The following is a 23,864-nucleotide window of genomic DNA, read 5'->3' on the forward strand; positions in this document are numbered from 1 at the left end:
TTCCTCACCCTTGAAGAAGATCATCCCCCCTCCTCATTTCAATTTATTTTCACTTCACGTAGTGAAGCAACATTCAAAACAAAAATTACACAAAAACATACATAATTATATTGGATAATAAATAGAAAATGAACAAAATGATGATCCGACTCTATAATATCAATTAAATTACAACGACCGTTGATTAACCACTCATGAGTCATCATTCACATTGGAAAAATTCTATATTCTTTAGTTCAAAAATGAATAAATAAACCGACCAGGGCAAATAATTAGGTTTTCTTCACTTTCAAAAAACCAGCAGAATTTGAGAAGTACTTTGCTGTACCATCACTGGCATTTCTTTCAGCAGCTTGAGGATTGACGATTTCCAGACCCTGAAAAATACATCGAGTCATTTCACTACCTATTTAAAAACAATCAACATGAACTTAGGATCTTATTTTACCTGCGATGGAGTAAATGCGACGCTCGAAGCAGTACCAGACACTTGCTTTCTGACGGAAGTAGTTCCTCCCCAGACTTGCTGTTTCTGCAAATTTTTCTGCAACGTTTTGGAAATACGAACTTTGGTTTTCTCATCAACCTGAGCTGTTCTTATCCTACCAGTACCAGATTTGCCAATGGTTCCGCGAGTGTATCCCAAATCTTCTTGATAAGCATCGTCTTCGATCTACGATAAAAAATTGATCGTTCAATTTAATCTCGTTAAAACAATATGGCTGAATACAAATGGGTAACTTACGTCGGCAAAATTTAATCTATTCGATTGCTTACGCAGTTCTGTCATAGCGTATCTTTCTTTCATTTTTCGAACCCTTTTACCGCCTCTTTTTTTACGAGGAGGATCGATAGGTTTAGGCAATGGTTTTATAAACTTGACTGGCGGCGGTTCCTGAAAACAAAATCAATTCTTCGTTTAGGCACCGGAGTGATTCCTAGAAAAATTCACTTCATCCAGTTAAAATGTACTTGAATGAGATCAATCGAAATGTGATCGGAATATTTACCGTTAATCTGTCGAATTTTTTCTCCATTTCTTCTCGTAACTGTCTTCCAAAACTTCCATCGGCGTTTTCGTGACTAGCATCTACTCTAGCTGCGAGTGTTACTTTGGCAGCTACTAATCTGGCAGCTTTTCTCCTCAAATCCTGAAATAAAAAATGGGTAAAATTACAAAAATCGTCCGTTTAGTTTTCTGGAATCGGTACGTTGGGTATAAACGTTCATACCGGAGGCATATCTTGAACGAAATCAGAATAATAAATAAATCCGGTATGAGGAATGGTAGAAGCTTGCGAAAACCCGGACAGAATTTTCTTCTGAGCTCCCAGCAATAGCACGTTACAAGCAGCCATTTTCGACAAATTGGTCAAACCACCAGCAACACCTGCGAGGAAAAAATGATTAAATTTTCATCCCACGTTTGAAAATATGTGTTACTTTTTTACCCATTAATTTAGCAGCCGTCGATGCGCCAATTATGATCGAAACGTTGGGAGCTATGAATGTCATTCGACTTTCAACGAATTCGTATATTCTCAATTTATTGGCATCTAATTCTATAGCCATTTCACAGGCTTCGATTACCTCAGATAATTCATCTTCAGTCAGTAATTGTCTAAAAATAATACGTAGAAAATTAATCGATGGTTCTAGATAGACTTTGATACAAATGAGATATTTACCCTTGAGTTGTACTCGCAGTCACTGAAACAATCATAATGGTTGCTTGGGTCAAAAACTGTTGCAAAGTTTCGTTGTTTTTAGCTTGATCTAGATCATTTTTCAATTCCTTGACAGCTTTAACGTATTCCAAAGGACTAACAATCAACGAATCTAGTTCTGGGAATCTTTTGGAATACTTATCTCGTACAAATTTATGAATTATTGCTGGAAAACACAACAGAAATACCATTAATAGGGATTAAAATTCGACAAGAACCATTGCTGACTCGTGACAATGAGATATACGATAGCTTACAAATTTCATTATCTATTTCGACAGCAAGATTATTAGCTTCGACGATTAAAACATATTCCGGATCTGCTTCCACAGGACCGGCGATTTTGTCGTTCGTAGTTGCACCGTTTGATTGTAATTCGGCGATTTTACTCATAACATTGCGAAGCCTACCAGATGAGCTCAGAGATGCTATGTCGTGAATGTTCACAGCTTTGACTTCTGTAAAACAATAAGAGGTTAAGAATCAGTGGAAGATGTAGCTTTCTTAGTTAGAAGTATTGTGCTCAATTTTTGTTCAGCTTACCCTCTTCCATTGGCTCCGAGGTTTCGTTAACTTGAGGCATAAGACTCTGTAATTCATTGTCTTCATCCTCGTCCTCCAAGTCAGCTAACAGTTCTTCAGCGAGAGACATGGTTCAAGGTTTCAATCGCTAAAGATGGATTAAATTTAATAAATTAATTTCCAATTAAATAATTGAACGCTTTGAAGATTTTAAATCGGCTAAATTTCAAAATTATCATGCAATTTTTGAAAATAAAACAAAATAAAAGATAACGAAACCGAAGGCACAGAAAAAAATTGCAGAATTCTATAACAAAAACAAATCACGAAAACTGCTCCTTTTTCCTAAAAATCAGTTTTTGATAACAAATTTCTGATAAAAACTGCAAATTTTGGGCTGAAAACGAAAAAAATGCACTTTTCAGCTCGGTCAATGTCATTAAAACGTGTTTAATTAGTAATTTATTCAAAAATATTCAAATTTCAAACCCTCTCATGACCCTTTCGCATGCTTCATTAAAATTTGGGAATCACTGGCCATCCACCTGATAACTGATGTAATAATTTCCCAGCTAACGTACTAACGTCGTTCAGTTTTTCTCCTGCAAGATTTCGATAGATTTGTTTTGTTGTGCCGGTATCGTGTTGTAAATCTGAATCAAGAGAATATAATTTGAGTATTTATTCATTTCCTCTCAAAAGTATATGCTTTAAAGTGTTCATCATGTTCAGGAAGATAGCAATCAATTCCTTGAGACAGGTTCGTTGAAATTTCAAACTTTTATTATGAATTTTGTCAACACGATTCTCAGTGTAAAATCTGTTACAGACGTCCAAGTTTAAACCATTACAAGCAGCAATACTTTCTACTGAGCTGTCAACTCGGAATTATTCTCGTGCTCGACCGATTAATACCGTAATTATGTTCGTACCTCAGCAGGAAGTGAGTACATTTACAATTGATAAAGATTGCATTTCCTGCAGAAAATGATGCAATATGAAAAATGTATCGTTTGTCTTTGTTTTAGGCTTGGGTTGTCGAACGGATGGGAAAATTCAACAGGATATTAGAACCGGGTTTGAATATTCTGTTGCCAATCGTCGATAAAGTGAAATACGTCCAGAGTTTGAAAGAAATCGCTATCGAAGTACCTCAGCAAAGTGCCATCACTTCAGGTACTACGAAACACCTGATTGACCACAGATTAATTTTAATTTCATATCATCAGCTGTGCAGATTTTTTTATTTATATTTCGTTTTTATTATTTTTTTTGCAGATAATGTGACCTTGTCTCTCGATGGTGTTTTGTATTTGAGAATTCTCGACCCTTATAAAGCGAGTTATGGCGTCGAAGATCCCGAATTTGCGATTACTCAATTAGCTCAGACGACCATGAGGTAAATATTTCAATTCTTGCTTCATACACAAATAAATTTGAAAGACTTAAATGATTTTTTTTCCATTTACAGATCAGAATTAGGTAAAATAGCCTTGGATAAAGTATTCAGAGAACGAGAAAGCTTAAACTTCAGCATAGTCGAATCAATCAACAAAGCCAGCGAAGCCTGGGGTATCACTTGTTTTAGATATGAAATCAGTGAGTAACACATTAGTTTCCTGTAGCCTTGTATTTTATCTCATTTCACGAGCGTCGCTTTTTCAGGGGATATTAAACTGCCAAACAGAGTGCAAGAAGCTATGCAAATGCAAGTCGAAGCCGAACGTAAGAAAAGAGCCGCTATTCTAGAATCCGAAGGTAAAAGAGAAGCAGAAATAAACATCGCCGAAGGATTACGTCAGGCTAAAATTTTACAATCTGGTAATTTTCATTCTTATTCACCAAACATATCCAAACTAGTGAAATCATGAAATAAACACCATGTTATTATTCACAGAGGCTGAACAACAAGAGCAAATAAACAGAGCCAATGGAGAAGCTCGTGCTATATTAGCTGTCGCTGAAGCCGAAGCTAAACGTATCGCAGTTATTGCTAAATCCATCGAAGATAACGAGGTAACGATGATGTTTCTGCTAATTTATCATCATTTAGATTTTCCCAATGATTGGTTGATTCTAACACCATTTTTTTTTTGTATTACAGTATAGTATGGATGCTGCATCTTTATCGGTAGCCCAGCATTATGTTTCGGCGTTTAGTAATTTGGCCAAAACCAATAACAGTTTGATTTTATCCAACGACGTTGGAGATATTCCTAAAGCCGTTTCTTCGGTTAGTTATTCATTTTTGCTATGTACAAATTATAATATTCTGTATTCAAATATGCGTATTTTATGACTTGTTTTTTTTTCTGTAGGCAATGGCGATATTCCATAAAGTGAGCGAGAAGGTAGATTCTAATCAAAATGATAAGTCGCAGGAGTCTTGAAGAGGGTCGCTGGTGTTCAATTGTACATCTCATTATTACCTTATCGCATGTTTTTATGTTTTTTTCCTCCGTATATTAATTCGTAATTGTTGGATGTTAAGAAGTTAAGTGAGTGAAATAAATTTATTTTTGTAATTAAATTTTTCAAATCTATTTGGGTTGGCGTTTTGACATATTGCAACTTACGATTTGTATTTTCTGTTGAGAATCTTAGATTTTTCTTGTATTTTTTTTTAATATGCGAAAAAGTGTTAATCTTTTTATGAGTATCTGAAGTCGTCTGGTTTCTCAAGCTTGAAAACAATTTTTTTTGCATGTCTTTTTTTTCAGTTCGATCTGTTTTTAGTATTTAAGAAAGTATTTAACTTTTTTTTGTCCCATATTTTCTTATCGGTGAACTGAACTAATTTTTGTAATATTATCAAAACTAAATGATGCAATAATTACTTGAAATATCAACATGAAAATGTACATAAAATTCACTAAAAGAACATGACCAAAAATTGATAAAATTTTATTAAAACGCCACAAAATTTACGTAGCAAAAATTGGGTAAAACATGATTAAAATCTGATGAAATGTATTGAAAAATTGTGTCAAAGGCTAGGTGAGCTAAATTTTTCTTGGACTTACTATTATCTGCCTAAAAATTCAAATTCTTCATTTTAATTTCAGGTATGGAGCATTTTTTAAATTGAAAAATTGATTTTTTTCCGATCATTTATTTTTATTTAAATGAGTCAGAATGATATGGATTTTTACTCGAAAAATTATATTTGAAGCAATTACGCTGAGAGCATCGCTGATCTTTGTTTATTTCTGGCAGTTGTACCCTTTTCTCTTCTTCTCCCCCAGAGAAGTATTGGTATGACAACCGGTGGAGAATTTATGGATTGGTAAAAAAAATCAAAAAATCATTTAAAAATACACCATCAGGCCAAATTTCAAATTTTAAATTGAGTTACATTTTTTAATTTATGGTGAATTTTTGAAAAATTCAAATTTAATAATATTTTTTTATGAAATACAATGAAAAACTCAGAATTTGGTGAAATTAAGGCAGAATACTGAAATTTGAGTTACACCACATTTCCAACCTCTCAATTCAATTGGTGGTGCTTTCGAGCTGTTCTGAAGTCTCCAGCAGATTTTTGTACTTTTCAGTTTTTAAAAATTGCCACAATAAATAATCTAAAATGAAATTCAACGTTGATTTTGGCACAAAAATTTATTCAAATGCATTTTGATTGTTTTTTTTTTTCACGTTTGGAATTTTCATTATTGAGTCTTTTTATGGCAATTTTTCCTAAACTGAAAATTCCAAAAATGTGCTGAAGACTCTAGAATGGCTCGAAATAGTTGAATTCATTACCAAGTGATTGGGAAAGTAGAAAAGGAAGGTACTAGAAGGTACTTATGAACAAAATTTCAAATTCCAATTTTTCCAAAACTAAAAATTCCCAAGATCCGCTAGAGGCTTCAGACTGACTCAAACCACTACCAATAGATTGTATACTTGAGTCAAAAGGTAGATAAATGCTAAAAATTTCAGGACTGTATCATGTTTTTTTTCCAAAAACGATGAAGCAGAGAAAAATTTTGGAAGTTTTGAAAATTTGTTCCTAAATTGATCAAAACGGTCAAAAAAACGATGTACCAGCGTTTAAAAGTTTTGAATTTAATTTTGGACATTTTTATGGCAATTTTTTCCAAAACTGGAAATTTCAAAAATTTGTTTAAGGCTCTAGAACGGCTCCAACCCTCACTAATCGATTGAGAATTACTCACAAACCAATAAATTTCACTTCTTTATATAACGGTTCGTTAACAAGAATTTTTTTCAAAAATAATCGCTGGAAAAAATTTTGGGCTTGTAGAGACAGCAAAAGATGTTGGAAATTTGTGCCTTATCAATCGATCGAAAGAGTCGAAAATATGATGTACCAGAATTTAAAAGTTCTGAATTCGAATGTGGGCATTTCTATGGAAATTTTACCGAAACTGGAAGTTCTCAAAATCTGTTATAGGCTCCAGAACAGCTCGAAACCTCCACCTGTTCATTCGAGAGGGTAAGAATAAAGTATGAAGCAAATTCCAGCTCTCGACGTAGACGTGTTTGTTAACGAGGCATTTTCAATTTTTTTCTTGTTTTTTTTTCGAAAATAATCACTGGAAAAATATTTTGAATTTGCGAAGAAGCTGGAACAATTTTGAAAATTTGTCTCTGAATCGATCGGAAGGGTTGAGATGACAATGTTTTTGAGTTTAAAAGTGCTGAATTTCGTATTAACTTTTTTCATGACAACTTTTTAAATTTTTTAATTAGGTAGAGGGCCTACTGAAAATTCTAAAAAATTTCCTGGAGACTCCAGAACAGCTTAAAATTACTTCTAATCTATTCGGGAGGTCGAGTACAGCATATAAAACAAATTTCAAAATTTTATCTCAATTTGGTAAACTTTTGACTTTTTCATAAAAAATGGGTCAAAACAAGTAAAATTTTCAAAAATTCATCAAAAATTGAAAAATTAAATTCAGCAGCTCAAATTTGACCTATTGCTGGAGAGCTCCAGAACAGCTCAAAAAATCTATTCGGAACGTCAAATATAGCATATAAAACAAATTTCAAAATTCTTCCTCAATTTGGTAAATTTTTGACTTTTTTTAAATGGAAAATGGATCAAAATAAAAAAATGTTTAAAAATTCACCAAATTGAAAAATGAAATTCCGCAGCTCAAATTTGGCCAAGTAGGGTATTTTTGAATACTCTTTCATTTTTTTTTTTGTTTGTTTGTTCCAAATGCCTAAATTTTGCCACTTGGGGACTTGGGATAAGAACTTTTGACCGTCAATTTCCAAGTCTCGCAATAACAATTTCCAATACGTATCCTATTCCTGAGAACATCTTAATATCTTCATGAAATCCACAATAAGAAATTTCTGGTGGTGGGGGAGGAGGGTCTTGAAGCTTTACTTTGACTATTATTTGATCCGTTGGCTACAATCTGTCCAAAAATTTAAATTATTTGTTTCAAGCTCATGTAGGTAAGAATGTAGATGCAATCAAAAATACTTCATATCATTAATTACTGTTCATTTTAAATGAATTCAGTTATTTGGATATTTCCACTCAAAATATCATCTAAATCAAGATCATCTTTGATCCGATCCAATCCAACATCCTTCCAAGTTCCAGTCTACTGATGAAAAAAAATTCACCCAAAACTACGTAACATATGCAACCATTCCATCTCACGTGAATTTTCTACATCCTCGCAGGAGATCGCCATTCGCCATCCAATATCTAACCAAGGTGAAGAAAAATAAGCTTACGAGTAGGTATCAAATGTATCAATTAAATTAACCTTGACAAATGCGACAATTAATAATTCGCTGAGTATCGATTAAAACTAATTTAAAGGTAAAATAATACGGTATGCCGTTATCTTAATTAATTTTTATTTGCACCTTTACCAAAAAAAAAAGAAAGAAAACTGACGAGTAATACGAAACCAATCTCTACTTTAATAAATCATCGGCGACGATGTTGAAATATTACACAGTATAATGTAAACGTGAACCGATTTTTATTTTTCGTTATATCCTGGAAAACCATTAAAAAAGAGCATTTCTGCTGAGTCGTTAATTACTCAGTCCACCATCACCATTAGTAATTCGATTTACATATATGGTATGGGCATCGCAGTAATCGTAACAATAGAGCAGTCGAAGTTTATTGACGTACGACAATAATTCCGTTATTCGAGTTGGAGACTTAATTCGTTAAATTGAGTAAACACGTACGACGTATTAAATCCGGGAGCAATTAAACGCTGGTGCTATTTTTGTTGAAATCTAATCGCCGCACCGGTACCATATAACTTGGCAAAAAATTCAATTATCCAAAGGTTAACATTATGCACGTTTATCGCTCATTTACACGTGCATCTTGCGATAGGTATACACGTACGTACCAGTCTTGCTTGACCTTCGACTTACTATATGCGATGCATTATTATGCATAGGTACCTAATGCATTCGGGAATTTTAGGGTAACTGTGATAACTGATGGACTGGATTTCTTTGAAAACCATATACCTACCTACGTTCTACCTACACATAAACTTGGCAAAAAAAAACAGAACAGAAAAAATAGAATTAGGGTAAAAATGATTATATTGGAGATTTCTGATGAAACAAAACCACACACCATTTAAGCAAATATCCCTTTTAATTAGAAATAGGTAGGTATAGCTAAGCTATGTGTACTAAATGATTTTCAAACAAGGAATAGAAAAACACCACCTGACAAGGTAGTTAAGGATTCTCGGTAAGCTACCGTTTAGCGCATACCTAATAGGTATCGATACAACTGTGAACCGGTTATAATGGGTTGAAAGTGTTAATATAGGGTAGAATTAGAAATGATTAACATCGGGTCATTATTTAAACATTAACGGATTCACGTTTTGACGTTTACGTGGAAAATCTCGAAAGTTCGTTATTTTGAATTTGAATCGGTTTTTACAAATAGCTCTCTCGTTAAGAGAATGATTGAAATTAGTTCGGTATTTGAAAACAGATAAACTAGATTTTGAAATTGTCGTTAAATTAAATTTTTTAGAAATCCAAAATCTGCCAAAATAGTGGCTTTTTTAATTTGAAATACTCGACTAGGATTTTCTGAAAGTGAGAAGATTTCTATTCCGTTGGAGAGAAATCTGATTGGTTTGAAGAAATGTTTTAAAATGACCAATTTCTGACATTTTGAGTAGGTACCTAGGTACCTACCTACTCAACACTGAGCTAGCCTTCTAGGTCTTGAAAATTTTTCTTGCAGATGAGACTTTGGCCCAATTTTTTTGTGTATTTTAAAAGCATTGATCTCTAAAACTAGAGGGGGAGGGGCATGAAGCAAATTTCAAAATATCGAAAAAAAATTACATTGGAATTGAAAAACAGATTTTTGAGAGCTCTGATTCGAAATCAGTTTTACCCAAAAAATGTATCCCCCCCCCCAATCCCTGAGCCTCAGAAGAGAATCTTCGAGTCCCAAATATTGAAAAATGAGATATTGAGATCGAAATAGGTCTTCGAGAGCGCCGATTTCAGTTCTGAAACATGTTCGAACACAAAACCAAAGTTGAAGCTTCCAAAGCCCCAGGAGGGTCTCAATTGAGCCCTAAATTTTGACAAATTCAATTATTTCGTTATCGAAATTTAAGTTTTCGAAGGCTCCGATAGGTACTGACTTTTGGAACACGTTTGATACTAAAACTAAAAAAAAAGGAAGTGCCCCAGAGAGAGAGGCTTATTGAGGATTAAAACAAAATTTCAAAAAATGCAATTGGCCAATAATATGAGTATTGAAAAGTAGGTTTTTAGAGACGCTGATTCTGAATCTGAATTTTGTTATCTCCTAAATTGGTATTGATTGCCCTTTTGCTCGGATTTTTCTGTGAGACTAAATTTGGAATTTTGAGTCCAACGGATTTCAGAATTAGAATCAAGCGTTTTTGAAAATCTGTAATTCGATACCAATATTATATTTTTCGAAATTTTGAGCTCTAATAATCTAATCAACCTTTTTCTGGGGGATCGATTTTGATTTTGGAGTCAAATGCATTTCAGAATCTAAATCAGATTTTTTTAAAACATTTAAATTTCAAGTCGATAGGTTCCAATGATGCATTTTTCAAAATTTTGATTCCTTTGAACCTTTTTTTTTTTTTTGAGGAAAACTGTGGCCAACTGTGATTTTGAAGTCAAACAAATTTCAGAATCAGAATCAGCATCTTCGAAAAAACATTCGATATAGGTACCATTTATTGTACTTTTCCAAAATGTTGAGCCTTAAACCTTATTCTGGGGGGAGAGGGGCTCAATTTTAATTTCGGGATCAAACGGATTTCAGAATTAGAATCACGAGTCTTCGAAAATCTACCTATAATTCGATGTTCATTCCTCATATTGCATTTTTCGATATTTTGGGCCTTGAACCTTTTTTAGTGGGAGGAGAGGTGTCAGGTGGGCTAATTTGATTTCGAAATTGAACAAAAACTACTTCAGAATCAGAATCAGCGTTTTCAAAGGCTCATAATTTTATATCCATATTGCATTTTTCAAAATTTTCAGACCTGAATATCCTGAGGGTGGGAGGGGGGCTCAATTTTGATTTTGGGGTCAAATGGATTTCGTCTTCTAAAACTTTTAATTCAATACCCATACTTACTGCGTTATTTTAAAAATAATTTTGGGCCCTAAACCTTTTTTGGGGGGAGGGGGGCTCAATTTTGATTTTGTTTTGGAGTCACACAGCCAAATAATGTCAATACTTGAACATTTTTTAGAAAATGTTATAAGTTTTCGATACCTACTTTGAACACTCTAATTTCAATTTTAAAACCAGTTTTACCATAAAAGTAAAATTGAATCTCTTGGGAGGGGGGCTGAAGGGGGGGGGCTTGACACCCAAAATTTCGAGAAAAAATGCAATACGGATATCGAATAATAGGTTTTCCAAGGCACTAATGTTGATTCTGAAATCCGTTTGATCGACTCAGAAATTAAAATTGACTCACCCCCCCCCCCCCTTCATCACAAGGAAGTCTGAAGCCGAAAATTTCGAAAAATGCAGTAAGTACAAGTAACTAATTATATATTTTAGAAGACACTGATCCCTATTCTGAGATTCATTGATTGATCTAAAAATCAAAGTTTAGTCTCGCGAAAGGTAACTTGAGCTTAAGATTCCGAAAAATGCAGTCTATTTTGAGTTTGAGTTCTTATAGATTTCAAAATCGGAATCAGTGCACATAAAAATCAATATTTTGAATTTGACAAGTACTCATTATTTCATTTTTTTTTTGTTTTTTTGAAATTCCAAGTCTTAGCTTTTCTATGAATGAATAGGAAAAATAAATAAAAAAGGGGGAAAATGTTGCCCAAAAAATGATATAGGTAATGTGTCTAATAATACACTTTTTTTACAAACTTCATTTATCATGTGGTCCAAAAAATGCGTTGATAGTTAAAGTATGGCCTATGAAAGAAGATTCCCAGAGCTCTAGGTGCCCAATCGCACATCTCGAGATTTTTAGGATTTAAAAAAAAAATAAAATGAACCCAAAAATACACATTTTTTTACTCATGTTGAGAGTCTCAGATTAAAAAAAAAAAAAATGAAAAAAAATGAATAATGATTCCGATTTTGAAATCCGTAAGACCCCCGAAATAAAAATTGACTGCATTTTTCAGAATTTCAAGCTTAATCTTCTTTCTGTACGACTACATTTTGATTTTTTAATCAACTGAATTTCAGATTCAGAAACCAGCTTGACTTTGAAAACATATTCTAACAATAAGAGTTATTATAGCTCCCCAATAACAAATTTTGGAATTTCGAGGTATTTTTTATGGTACAAAATTCAGCCCTGAGACAGTACCATTATCTTCATACTTACATAAGGTCAAACTTGGGCCTCTCAATGTGATCATAATTTCTAAATGTGACTAAAAAAGAGGTTTTCCGAGATAGTTATTAATTACTCACTTTTTAAAATTCTTTTTCATTAATTTATGCTATTTTTAAAAATAATTTTTGGACTATTTTACATGAATCAAATTCCTATAGTACCCTGAACTTTTCGTTTATAATCAGCTGAAAATTTTTTCGTGTTATACTCTTAAGTGATCCCATGTTTAGCAGAAAAAAAGAGCAAAATTCGTGACTGAATGACCAAATATGTAAATAATACTCTATGAAGAACAAGAATAAATTGAATAAACGAAATTAGATTGACTTCAACTCGTGAAAATTTAATGCTTTTAATTGAAATTTATTTCTTTGAATTATTATTGGTCTTTGTAAAGATTTCGGTCGGAAAAATATGACCATCACGTAACAAAATGATGATTATTTTGCCTACATCGTATGTTCAAAGGAGCCATTCATAGTTACACCTGCGTCTCAATAAATTTGTCTAATTTAAAAATTGCAGGAGGAACTAAATGAAAGTTACGAAAATGAAAGTTGAATTTTATTAGGTACTCACAAAAAGAATGTTACTTGCAATGCTTCGTTTTTATAAAAATTAAAATGATCTCATCGTTGAAAAATTGTTTCAATTTTGTGAAATTTCATTTTTCAAAAATTAAAATAAAACGTCAAGAAGTTTTATCAAAATTGGAACCTTGAAACAAATAACATTTTAATACAAATTACTCAAAATTATCACTCTCAATTTTGACTCGAGTATTTTCTATACCTAATTAAAACCAAACTATACGATTTGTTTTCAACTCATATAAGTAAAACAAACACCTACGTGACAAATCACGTCAAATAATGCGAAAAAACATCATAAACACTCGTACGTGAAAATTTATCGAAAGTTTTTCGCAGAAGCACGAGCCATGTCTGCTGCACTTATTCACAAGTGAAATGACATGGCAGTGTTGCCCACATTATTAACTAACCTACCTACCACACAATTTTAAATTTAACGGTCGTTACGCTTCTTTGAACGAAAGTGACATCGAATTTTACGATAACGAGGTACCTACTACCTACATATCAAATTGTAATAATTTATAAGTTATTATTGGTATAGATTATGGTACTTCAATTCACAAAAAAAAAATAAAAGAAATAATATCAATAGTACGAGAATACCGAATACCTACAACAGATAAGATTATTTGTTTCATGATTCACATTCGGCTTAACTATACTTTGATTGTACTTTCATCGAAACAGACACATCGAAACCGCATTACGATCGTTAATTTCAAATTTTTTGAAACAATTGCGTTGACCTGCTTCATCGTCGTCGCATACAAAGACATGAAATTACATTCACCTTGAAATGATGCATCGTAAATCACTAAGAAATTTTCTTTTTTTGTCGCAAATTAACGTATTGTACGAGTAAATGACATCATCGTACATATACCTACAGAAACCCAACCCAAGTGCCTACCTACCTCACTACTACCTGAGGTACGTAGAGCAAATCTAATTCTCGCAATATTGTGTCCTGGAATTTGTAAAAATTCTACCTAAGTTACCAATTCAATTCGCCATTTTGTTTTTCGTTCCTTAATTTAGGTTTCCTGTACAAGAGACGAAATAATTTTTCAACATAACACATTATTTAGGTACCTATTTTTAAATGTGGTAGATTATAAAAGAACATTTTAGTCTTGTCTGATGACGATGAAAGTTGTAGACAATTCAATGCACTCGATGTACATATAAATAGAAACCATGTAAGGAAATTTTTGGAACACATTCAATTTATACTATAAAATTACAAACGTATACTTTTTGCAAAACATTGTACAAAATAAGAAACTCGATTAGGTACTTTCGACGAATGTAATATCGAGTATATAATTCAACGAAATTCTTCTTCTTTTTTCAAATTTAACGTACAATTGCAATAAAATTTGACATACTTATTAAAAGTCATACACACGTTGGCACGATGCGATTATTTCACCAACTAAAGCTTGAAACTGCTCCCGTGTTACAGAATTTTTAGCTCTTTTTTTTGCTTTCATCTCGATAAATAAGAAGTAAGTGAGCTTTATCAAAAATTATTTATCGATGAAAATATTTGGAAATTAAGTTTTTTAAAGCCTGGTATTTGTATACCCAAAATCATCTAATTTTTTTTTTTTTTTTTTTTTTTAAATGAAAAACTCAACTTTAATTTTTAAATATAGTGTAATAAGAAATATGTATAATCTGACTGTCGAAACTGAAAGAAGTAATTTTTTATTTACTAAAGAAAATTTTTCATTGAAAATGCAGCATTTTTTGTCTCAATAAAGCGTATTTTGGATTCAAATACTATAAATCTATGATTATTTTTTAGCTTCCAAATTTATTCCTCCAAAACTGGGTAACATAATTTTGCATACAAAATGTTTAAACTGAAATTTCATATAAATAATGTTAGGTACCTATCTACGTATTCTTTCATTTTATATTTAAAAAAAAAAAAATATATTAAGGAGTTTGCTTTATATTTTAACTATGACCTGATTAAGCAGAATTCCGTATTTCACAAATCAATGCCTTTGTGATGACTTTTCTGTCAAATAAACTGGCAGGTACCTACTTCATTTGTGTTATTTTTTCAAAATGTAACATTTTTGTTGAAAATTTCAGTTTTTTGCCATTTAAAGCATCCAATTATGTTGAAAAAAATGAAAAAAATTCGAAATAGATGCTTTCATCGAACCCTAAAAAGCCCTCAAAGCTTAAGAGAAATCTGTTATCAGTTGAGTTAATCTATTGCATATGAGTATACGTTAATTGAAATTACGATTAGGTAAATCTAACCGTTACCTCAATGTCATTTTAAAATTTAAATTCAACGTAAATCGAACTTATCTTTGAATCTTGATACGGAATTACTTATCTGTATTTCAAAATGGTGAACATTTCCGATTAACCTATCCTATCTGTATCTAGAATATGCTCTACTTTCCCAGAAACAGGTGGGTGTAAATGGATTTCCCATCAGAGATCGTTACATTATTCATAATTTTGGTGAAAAATGAAATTCGCTGAAATTTAATTTATAAATTTACAAAAATGAGTACTAAATTCGTTCGTTGATTTCCAACCTATCTTCTAAATTTGTGCCAATTCATCAGCTATAAAAAAGAAAGAACAAATCTATTGACTGCAGTGGTAGCCAGGATTTTGCCAAGGAAGGGACAAAACCTGATTCTTAAGCATGAAAAGTCGAAATTTGTGGTAATTTTCTGAAACCCCATCGTAATGATCATCATAGGTACGAGAAGTAATAAGCTAAAATTACTGCTCGAGCGATGCAGGAGCTAAAATTTTTCGAATAATGGTTCAAAATGGGCTACGAAAAAATACTCATTTTTGTATGATTTATTTACCATTTTCATTCGTCCTAAAGAGGGAGCAATTCCTCTTGCCCCTTGGTTACACCACTGATTGATTGTAATATGCGTCCTTACAGTCTCTTTGTTCAATCATTTATCACGACGACTTTACCTATACCATAATCTTGTTTTTTGACATCGAATTTTAATGACAAAATATTTAGCTATAGGTACCTACATTTTAACACGAAGTATCGTCCCATCGTGGTCCAAACTAATGATCGTTAACTGAAAAAAGACACGAAAAAAAAAACTTCTAATTTGAATAATCGCATCGGTGTCCAGATATTACACGTTTCGTATTATCTTTATCTTATATTCGAAGCGCAGCTGAAGTCCAAAGCGAAGATAAGTCACCAAGCTAATCAGTGCTGGAAACTGATTTCGTTCTGCTTAGGTTATCGTTATATTTTTACTTGAGTTAACTGTAAAATAAAAGACTAAAAACATTCACAAAAATGCAATATTTTGAAATTTCACAATAATATATCCATATTTAACTTATAGGTAGGTAGCCTATAGGTAAAAGGCAGGTCTAGAGACATAGTGTAAGTACCTATACTTTTTTTTAATTTATTTATTTTTTTATTTATGTAACTGACTCACATTTTACTGAACTTTCAACTCATTTCCTCTTAACACATGAGTAAAACCTTATTATCGCTCCACAATTCAAACGTAACTAATTTTTAAACGTAGAATGTGAAACTAGGAGAAAAGGTCACCAAGAAATCACATTTTACTACAAAATAGTGGCATTATTCGTTACGGTAATTTTTGGTCTGAGACAAAATCAATGTTTAAAAGTTGAAATAAAGAAAGAACGAGTTGGAGTCATAGAAATGTTAATACTAATTTCAAGTGCTTATTTTATGTTATTTCCACATAATTTCATTCAATTTTGATTGGTACCTACCTAATATTACATTTTTGTATCATTTAAGGAATTGAAAAAAATTTCAGATACCTACTTACCATTTTTATTCGACTTTTATTCATTTGTAACTGCATTCGAAGCATTTTTATCAAATTTTTAAGCAATTTTCACAAAATTTCGTTCAATTTTGTAATTACAATATTTCATTAATTTTAAGAAAAGTTTCAATTCTTTGAATGCTACGTACCTTGGTGATTTTTTCAATACCTAAGTAATTTATGCAATACTTATTGCTGAATAATTACAATTTGTGATGGTTTATCGTAATTTTTATTGGCAATCGTTTTGTTATTTTTTTACTTTTTTAATACAATCTTTTGTTTGGATTTTGCAATTTTTCATCAATTTTTAACCATTTTTAGCCACGATAACGACCGTCGATTTTCATTATCTTCCCATATTTGACAATATCTATATTAAAAAAAAAAAAGAAGATATCTTTGCAACGTTGAAAATTGGCAGTTTTTCAAGCTTTTTGAATTTTCAAAAATTCATCAAAAATTCCAAAAATTAACTTTAGCTTCTACAATTTTGGTTACAGGAGGTTTCAAAGAACGATTTTTCAGTAGATCTTGGTTCATTGAAGTCGAAACAAAGATTCAAAGTAAAAACGTTATAGAAGCTCCCACTTCTAGAAAAATATTTCCACCTCAATTTCATGCCCAAAAATAGACTAGGTACCTATTTAATAAGGAGAATAGCTGACGTCGCGTTGGTGGAATTCTCTTTAGGGAAATGAACTCGCAGTATCTCCTTCTCCGGCTGAAATATTGACTCGATTCTGCTGGACAAAAAATGCTGTCTTAGAAAACACGTCTGAGCTGTTTGTACAATTTTATGAGTTTTATTATGTGGTGGTTTGGGAGATCTTTACTTTGAGGGAGACCTCCGCAAGACCAGCGTGCATATAATAAGCCCAGGGAACCTAAACTTGCCCGATATCCTTGCGAAAGATATCAAATTGCAGTGATGTTGAGACACCTCATAAATGATCATAAGACCGCTAAATGTTCGTAATATTTTATTCACTTCTCTGGTATAACACACGCGAAGATTTATAATAAAATACACTACACATTATTAAATAAAATACACTTGTAGTATCGACTACAAGCGGAAGCTCTGAACTTGCTACCTTACGCTAGCACCAGTGAAAATATACCTAACGAGCTTTCAAAGCTCAAAGCTCGGAGTGGCGCGTCTCGAACTACTTCGACAGAGTGCACTACTCGTAAGCAGTGCTGCCACTCCGACAGGAACACAACTTCCCTCTAGGTGGAAGCTGCGGGCGCATCCCCTACCGGTACATATGCCCCGCTTCCATTGAAACAGCGTGGACATCGGAGATGCTGGTACATTGAAGCCAAAAATTGGCCAATCGGACAACGGACGGTAGGGCCCCTCTGCCCCGCTTCTATGAACCCGCAGCTTCCAAGATGTTGAATAGCTAGGTTCTTCGGCATCCATCCATGACTTCCGCTAAGTCAAATTTCCAATTTTGAAACATCTCTGCTGAACTTTCACGGCACTAGCGACTTAAAATTACCTTAGGTGCAAACAATTTGTCGTACTAAAATAAATCACATCTTAGTCGCTAAAGTGCTACAAAATTCACAAACACAAAATATTTACACAAAGAGCAGAGATATGGTACGTAAATTCAAAAAATAAATCAAAAAAAACGCAATTGCATGAGAATTGCAATACAAATACGCGTTGAGCTGCATATCATCTAGTTCGACGCAAGGCCAAAAATGCGCAACTGGTAAAAAGCTCTGCCAGTGTGATAACAAACGTTTACCAACACGAAATCGACGAATTCATCTGCTGGAGTAATTAACAGGTACTTTTTAATTAATTACGCGTTCCAAGTTGTATTTCTTGATGTTGAGCTAAACAGGGACTTTCTTCTCTTTCCGCAGCAACTTTCCCGGATTCAATCGACATCGAAATAAGCTCACTGGAGCCGAACGGAGATGACTGTTTTCACCAAGAGCAGCTTCACCTTTGGTAAGTTTACGTTTTCTCTGTTTAAGTAGATTGATTGATTAATCTTGTATATTGAACGTTGCTAATTCTTTTCTTTATTATTCCAGTGATGCTGCATCAACTCCTTCTTCTTACGATGCATCAGAGAAGTTGCACTTCAACGCCAATCAGAATTCCATTAGAGATGATCCAAATTCCAACCTGCAGAATCCATATTGAGCAGACATACCGGAAAAATACTTCAATGACCGCAAAAGCATCGGATTGACAGGTACATTGAATCTTTGCTACGATTCATTTCACTTTCTCTAATGTGTTGGTGATATTTTTCAACCTCTCTGTTATCAGCAAGCTGACATTTTTCCAAATTGGAAGTTTTCTCGGAGCTGGAACCGGGACCCTTTTTTATCATCTCTGCTGCAGTAAGTACCCCGTTTACACATCTCTATTTACGTGTACAAAGTGATCTTCTTAGATTTAGTTCGTGTTGCGTTCGTTTTTCTCTCGTGTTGCATCTTATCAGTGTCATGTTATGGTCACAGACAGCTGGCCACTCGTCGCTATGTTCACACACAGCTGGGAAGATTTCGCTATTCCCACGGACAACTAGGAATATCGAGCTAATTTCACCGACAGCTGGCCAGATGATATTTTTTCCGAGTTCTGGTTTTGCGTTTTCTCTGATTTCTTCGCAATTCAGCAACTTCTCGCATTATTTTCGGCTCTCCCTCGAACTTGAATTTTGAACTTCTCTGATTTTTGCTTTTTATCACAAAAATTCCTCATTCAAAATTCCTTCAAGCACACTCAAACGAATTTTAAACTTCTCTAATAAATAAAAAAAATAATTTACAAAGAAAAATTCTAAAACTAGGTCAACTAATAGTTACGATTAGTCGAAAAATAAATTAAAATAAAATTAGTCACAGATTACACAAAACTAAATTTTATCCAGAGTGCAACTTGAAAAAAAAAAAAAATTCTAATAACAAATTGAATAACAACGCCTAAATTAGCACTAATTACCACTATTGCGAAAAATACACATTACTACTTATCTGGGCACATCAAATCACGAATGAAAGCTTTAATATGTGCACCAAAAGTTTGCTATCAATAGGTGAGTTTTTACAAAATGGCAATTCTAATAATAAACTGTAACGTAGCTAAAATTATCTCAACTTTAATCTTATCAAAATGTTGCACTCGGAGATAGAAATATACTAAGCTACATACATGCTAAAAGTAGTTGGCCTTGAACGCAACAAAGGCTCATTTCTCACTTAGTTTGGCCTTGGGTTGATACTTTGTGAAAGCTTTCACAAAATATGCACGTTCGAAACTTTCCAACATCTCTAAGTGAATAAAATTCAAGGTCTTTTTTCGCTTCTTTTTGTTACGAGGATTATCAAGGCCATCCGGTGCATTTTTATCTCGCAAGTTCGAGCTTTCAGCGTTGGTAGGTACCTGCTTCGTTCTCGAACGTGTTTCATATCTCTCCCGCCCCGCTTCCCTCTTCTCTTTGTACTCATCTTCGTCCGGAAACGTTTGTTTGAGACAATCTTCGAGCTTTTTCTCTAGGAGGGGAGGGAGCTTTTTTCGTAATCTCTTTTTTATTTCGCGGAACTCTGCATCGTGTTTTGTAACATCTCTTTTAGGTCTCTCTGCTTGGCAATTTTGGCGAATTTTTTCCAGGATTTTTTCAGGCTGTTTTCGCGAACCTCTTGGTAAATATTCCGGATCTCTAGGGTCATCGACCTCCTCCTCATCAGTATTTTCTTCTTCCATTTCAGCATTTCGACTTGTAGTTTTTTTCTTCGAAAAATCTCTGATTTTTTCCACCAAATCTCTGTTGTCGAATTTTGATCTCTGCTTTAGGTCATTTTTGAGCTCTTCCAACTGGTTTTTATTGAGGTATGACGTCATTTGGCGAGTGTTAACAATCTGCTCGTCGGTAGGGTCAGCTACATTTTTGACCATGTAACAATTGCTACCTACATGCTGTTCAACTGTATATGGACCATAGCGTTTTTGAAATAGCTTTTTTGAAAGTCCTTTTTCATATGATGACAGACGATGAGAAGTTAACATGACCAATTCACCATTTTCGAAAATGGTAGGGGGCCCATGTAATTTATTGAAAGCGACCTCATTATTTATTCTCTGCTGCATTCTTTTTTCGCGAATGAAATTCACTAAAGCCTGCTGCTGGGTCATATTTTCAATATTCTCATCAACCACTTCTTGGGTATATACAGCCTTTCTGGCCAATTTGTCAGCTACGAAATTATTATGATCGTATTTTCTCGCCCTTACATGTCTCAACTCGAACTCCTTGAATTTTTTAGAGAGTTCAATGACCTGCTGGAATGCTGCTTTGTGATGAACTGGTTTTTTGTTGGTGTTTTTCCAGTTATTTTCTACCCATCTCTTTGAATTGTGATTTACTGCAGTGACCAAGTAGTTAGAATCCGAAAATACTTTGAGCTTCTCTATCTGGTTTTTTAGGGCAATTTCCATCGCTTTTATCAACGCAATGATTTCTGCCAAATTATTCGAATTTTTGTATTCTGGGTGCACAACTCTTTCCGAAACGTTGAAGTCTCCACTAGGTGTCCAACTGATTCCGATACCCGCTATTGCTTCATCTGTGCCATTTTGGGAACAAGCTCCATCTACAGCTACCCAGACAAATCCTTTTTTATCAACAATGAGCTTTTTTTGATCCATTTTGAGTTTTAGAGCTTCTTCTGACGTTATAGATGGAACATTATTGGCACGTTGCTCTTCTCGTAATTTACTCAATTCGAATTTGGCATTTATTCCAATGTTAGGTACTGGCAAATCTTGAGCCAAGTTATCAGGAATTCCCCAAACTTCATTTGGCTTCACTCCGAATTCAGTAGGTGTATTATTTATTTCATTTTCCACCTGCTTGGCATATTTGTGCCAACCATGATGAGTATAATCGAAGTCCTCTGCTGATTGGTTGATTTTTACTCTCAGCCTATCGCCAATTATTCTCATTGTTCTTTCCACTAAGCTTGATTGTGGATTATACTTGGTAGTGTGGCCAATTTTCACACCGTAGGACCTGAGTAAATCGTTCCAAGTATCACTTACAAATTGAGTACCATTATCAGTGATCACTTTGCGCACCTTGTGCCCCAGTTTCTTTATCTCTTCGAGTATCTCTTTCATCGCTTTTGAGACCTCTTCTTTAGTAGCCACAATCAGGGTTTTGAGCCACACTTTGGCAGTGAATACACACTTTACTACTAGCATGTATTTTGGGTCCTTGGCTTTGTTGGCGATTTGGCCAATTAAATCAGCTGACAAGACATCTGCTATGCCATAAGACTCAATTTGAGCATACTCTAGCTTCTTTTTCTGCCCAAAGTTCTTATTGTGCTTGCAATCGAGGCATTCGCTTGTGGCCAATTTTGCAGATTTTGGCACATTTGGCGAATAATACATGCGTCGAAATATCGAGTCAATTTTGGCAGCTCCCACATGACCATATTCTTCATGTAAGTACATTATGGTATCTTTGTACAATTCATCAGGCATGCATGGCACTTTAGATCCATCTTCTCTGATTCGATGCAGTATTTTTACACCTTCTTCTTCTTCCAAAATGACATATTTTTTCTCGAGCTGTTTTTTCGCTTTTCTCTGCTTAGAAGTCATGTCAATCTCGTCTGCTTGGAGTCTCCGAATGACTTTTGACCAATTTTCATCTCTGTTTTGGTACAAGTCCAGCCTCTTGAGACAATCAATCAACTGCTCTTTAACCAAATCTTTGTAAACAACGCCAAGTGGCACCATATGAGTCCAATTCGTGCTGTATAAGGTCAATTCAGGTGCTTGTCTATCCCACCATTTTCCAACTCTTTTTGGCAGGTCATAAACAAGGTCGTGGCAGTTAAAATGCGTTATCCACGCCGCTGCTTTGCGATGTATTTGAGCCAATGTGTTAAATCGGTGCACAACTGACATTATGTCTTTTCTGACATGCACAGTATATCCATGAAGCCACATTTCGAGTTTTTTTAATGCATTCGCGAGCGAGTACATCTCTTTCTCTATTACTGTGTACTTCTTTTGGTGCTCTTTAAATGTGTTGCTCACAAACAGCACAACGTGATCTACGCCATCTTCGTCTTTCTGGTATGCCACCGCATTCATGGCATCTTGAGTGAAACTCGTTTCTAAGTAGAAATCTGCACCATCAATTGGAGTGGCTAATTTGAATTCTTTACGATACTCAGTTTCCAACATCTCTAATGCATTTTGCTGCTCTTCACCCCACTTGAAATTTTCTTTTCGAGTCACTTCATAAAGTGGCACTGCTAGCTGCTGATAATCTGCGATGAAGCGCTTGTAGAATCCAACAATTCCCAAAAATGCCATAACTTCTTTTTCATTTTTGAGTTTGAATTCGCCTTTCTTGTTGGTGTGCTTCTTTTTGAATTCATCAAGCTTTTGGAGCTTTTTATTTTGCTTCAAAATTGCCCCAGGCTGGAGTTGAAAACCAAGATGGTTGATACTTTTCTTGAAAAACTTTGATTTTCTTGGATTGAGCCTAAGTCCATTGTCTCTGATTATTTTCAGTGTATCAACTAGTAATTCCATCATCTCTTCGAAAGTCATTGCCTTGAGTAGCACATCGTCCACGTACTTCGTTCTGCCTTTTTTTTCTTTCATGATAGTATTTATCATTTTCACAAATAACGCAGATGACACTTTCAATCCATATGGCACCCTTATAAACTGGTGGACTTCTCCATCTACTATGAAAGCACAATACTTCCTATATGCTTCATGTAGTACCATCTGCCAAAATCCTGCCACAAAATCGAGGCAACAGTACATTTTGGCACGTCCGTCTGTTGTTATAATTCTATCAAGCAATGGAGCTTCATTGTAGTCATTTTCGAGTATAGGGTTCAATTCCATAGGATTCAAGCATAATCTCACCTCGCCATTTTTCTTGATATTTGCTACCAGCGCATTGATGTAAGGTGAGGTCGAAGGTTCAACGATCTTTTTGGCTATCATCACTCTGAGAGCTTCTCTCACGAGTGGCATCTGTTTGTTAGATGGAGTATACTTCGGACCATGGAATCTTTTGATATTCTTGGGATCCTTGAATCTCAATTTCATCGGCGGTCCTGTCCATTTTCCCGGATACTTGCTGAACACACAGGCAAATTCTTTGAGTATGTCAAATGCTTTTTTAGCCTGTTTCTTCGTAATGGTTTCTTCATTTACAGCTTGCTCCAAATCCGATCTCAGTGTTTCCAAAAATACTTCTGGACCATCGTCCACATCTTCAGGCTCCATTTCCTGGTACTTATCAGCTGTGT

At 34.1% G+C, this 23,864-nt stretch overlaps 2 protein-coding genes across 2 annotated transcripts; one reads left to right on the forward strand and one right to left on the reverse strand.

Annotated features, from left to right (window-relative positions):
- Positions 1-85: 85 nt before the first annotated feature.
- Positions 86-2,516, reverse strand: Prp31 (pre-mRNA processing factor 31). Its single transcript, XM_065363550.1, has 9 exons — positions 2,271-2,516; positions 1,985-2,185; positions 1,689-1,893; positions 1,452-1,621; positions 1,233-1,390; positions 1,011-1,151; positions 746-895; positions 449-673; positions 86-377 (listed from the first exon to the last, which is right to left on the reverse strand). Exons 1-9 carry the CDS (start codon positions 2,377-2,379, stop codon positions 273-275), a joined length of 1,464 nt encoding a protein of 487 aa, XP_065219622.1. The 5' UTR covers positions 2,380-2,516; the 3' UTR covers positions 86-272.
- Positions 2,517-2,671: 155 nt separating this feature from the next.
- Positions 2,672-4,779, forward strand: Stoml2 (stomatin like 2). The gene is made up of 9 exons (XM_065363556.1): positions 2,672-3,009; positions 3,079-3,192; positions 3,278-3,425; positions 3,528-3,648; positions 3,721-3,848; positions 3,915-4,070; positions 4,147-4,265; positions 4,354-4,482; positions 4,568-4,779. Exons 1-9 carry the CDS (start codon positions 2,974-2,976, stop codon positions 4,637-4,639), a joined length of 1,023 nt encoding a protein of 340 aa, XP_065219628.1. The 5' UTR covers positions 2,672-2,973; the 3' UTR covers positions 4,640-4,779.
- Positions 4,780-23,864: the final 19,085 nt, after the last annotated feature.

This window comes from Planococcus citri, chromosome 4, assembly GCF_950023065.1.
Source record: "Planococcus citri chromosome 4, ihPlaCitr1.1, whole genome shotgun sequence".
NCBI lineage: Eukaryota > Metazoa > Arthropoda > Insecta > Hemiptera > Pseudococcidae > Planococcus > Planococcus citri.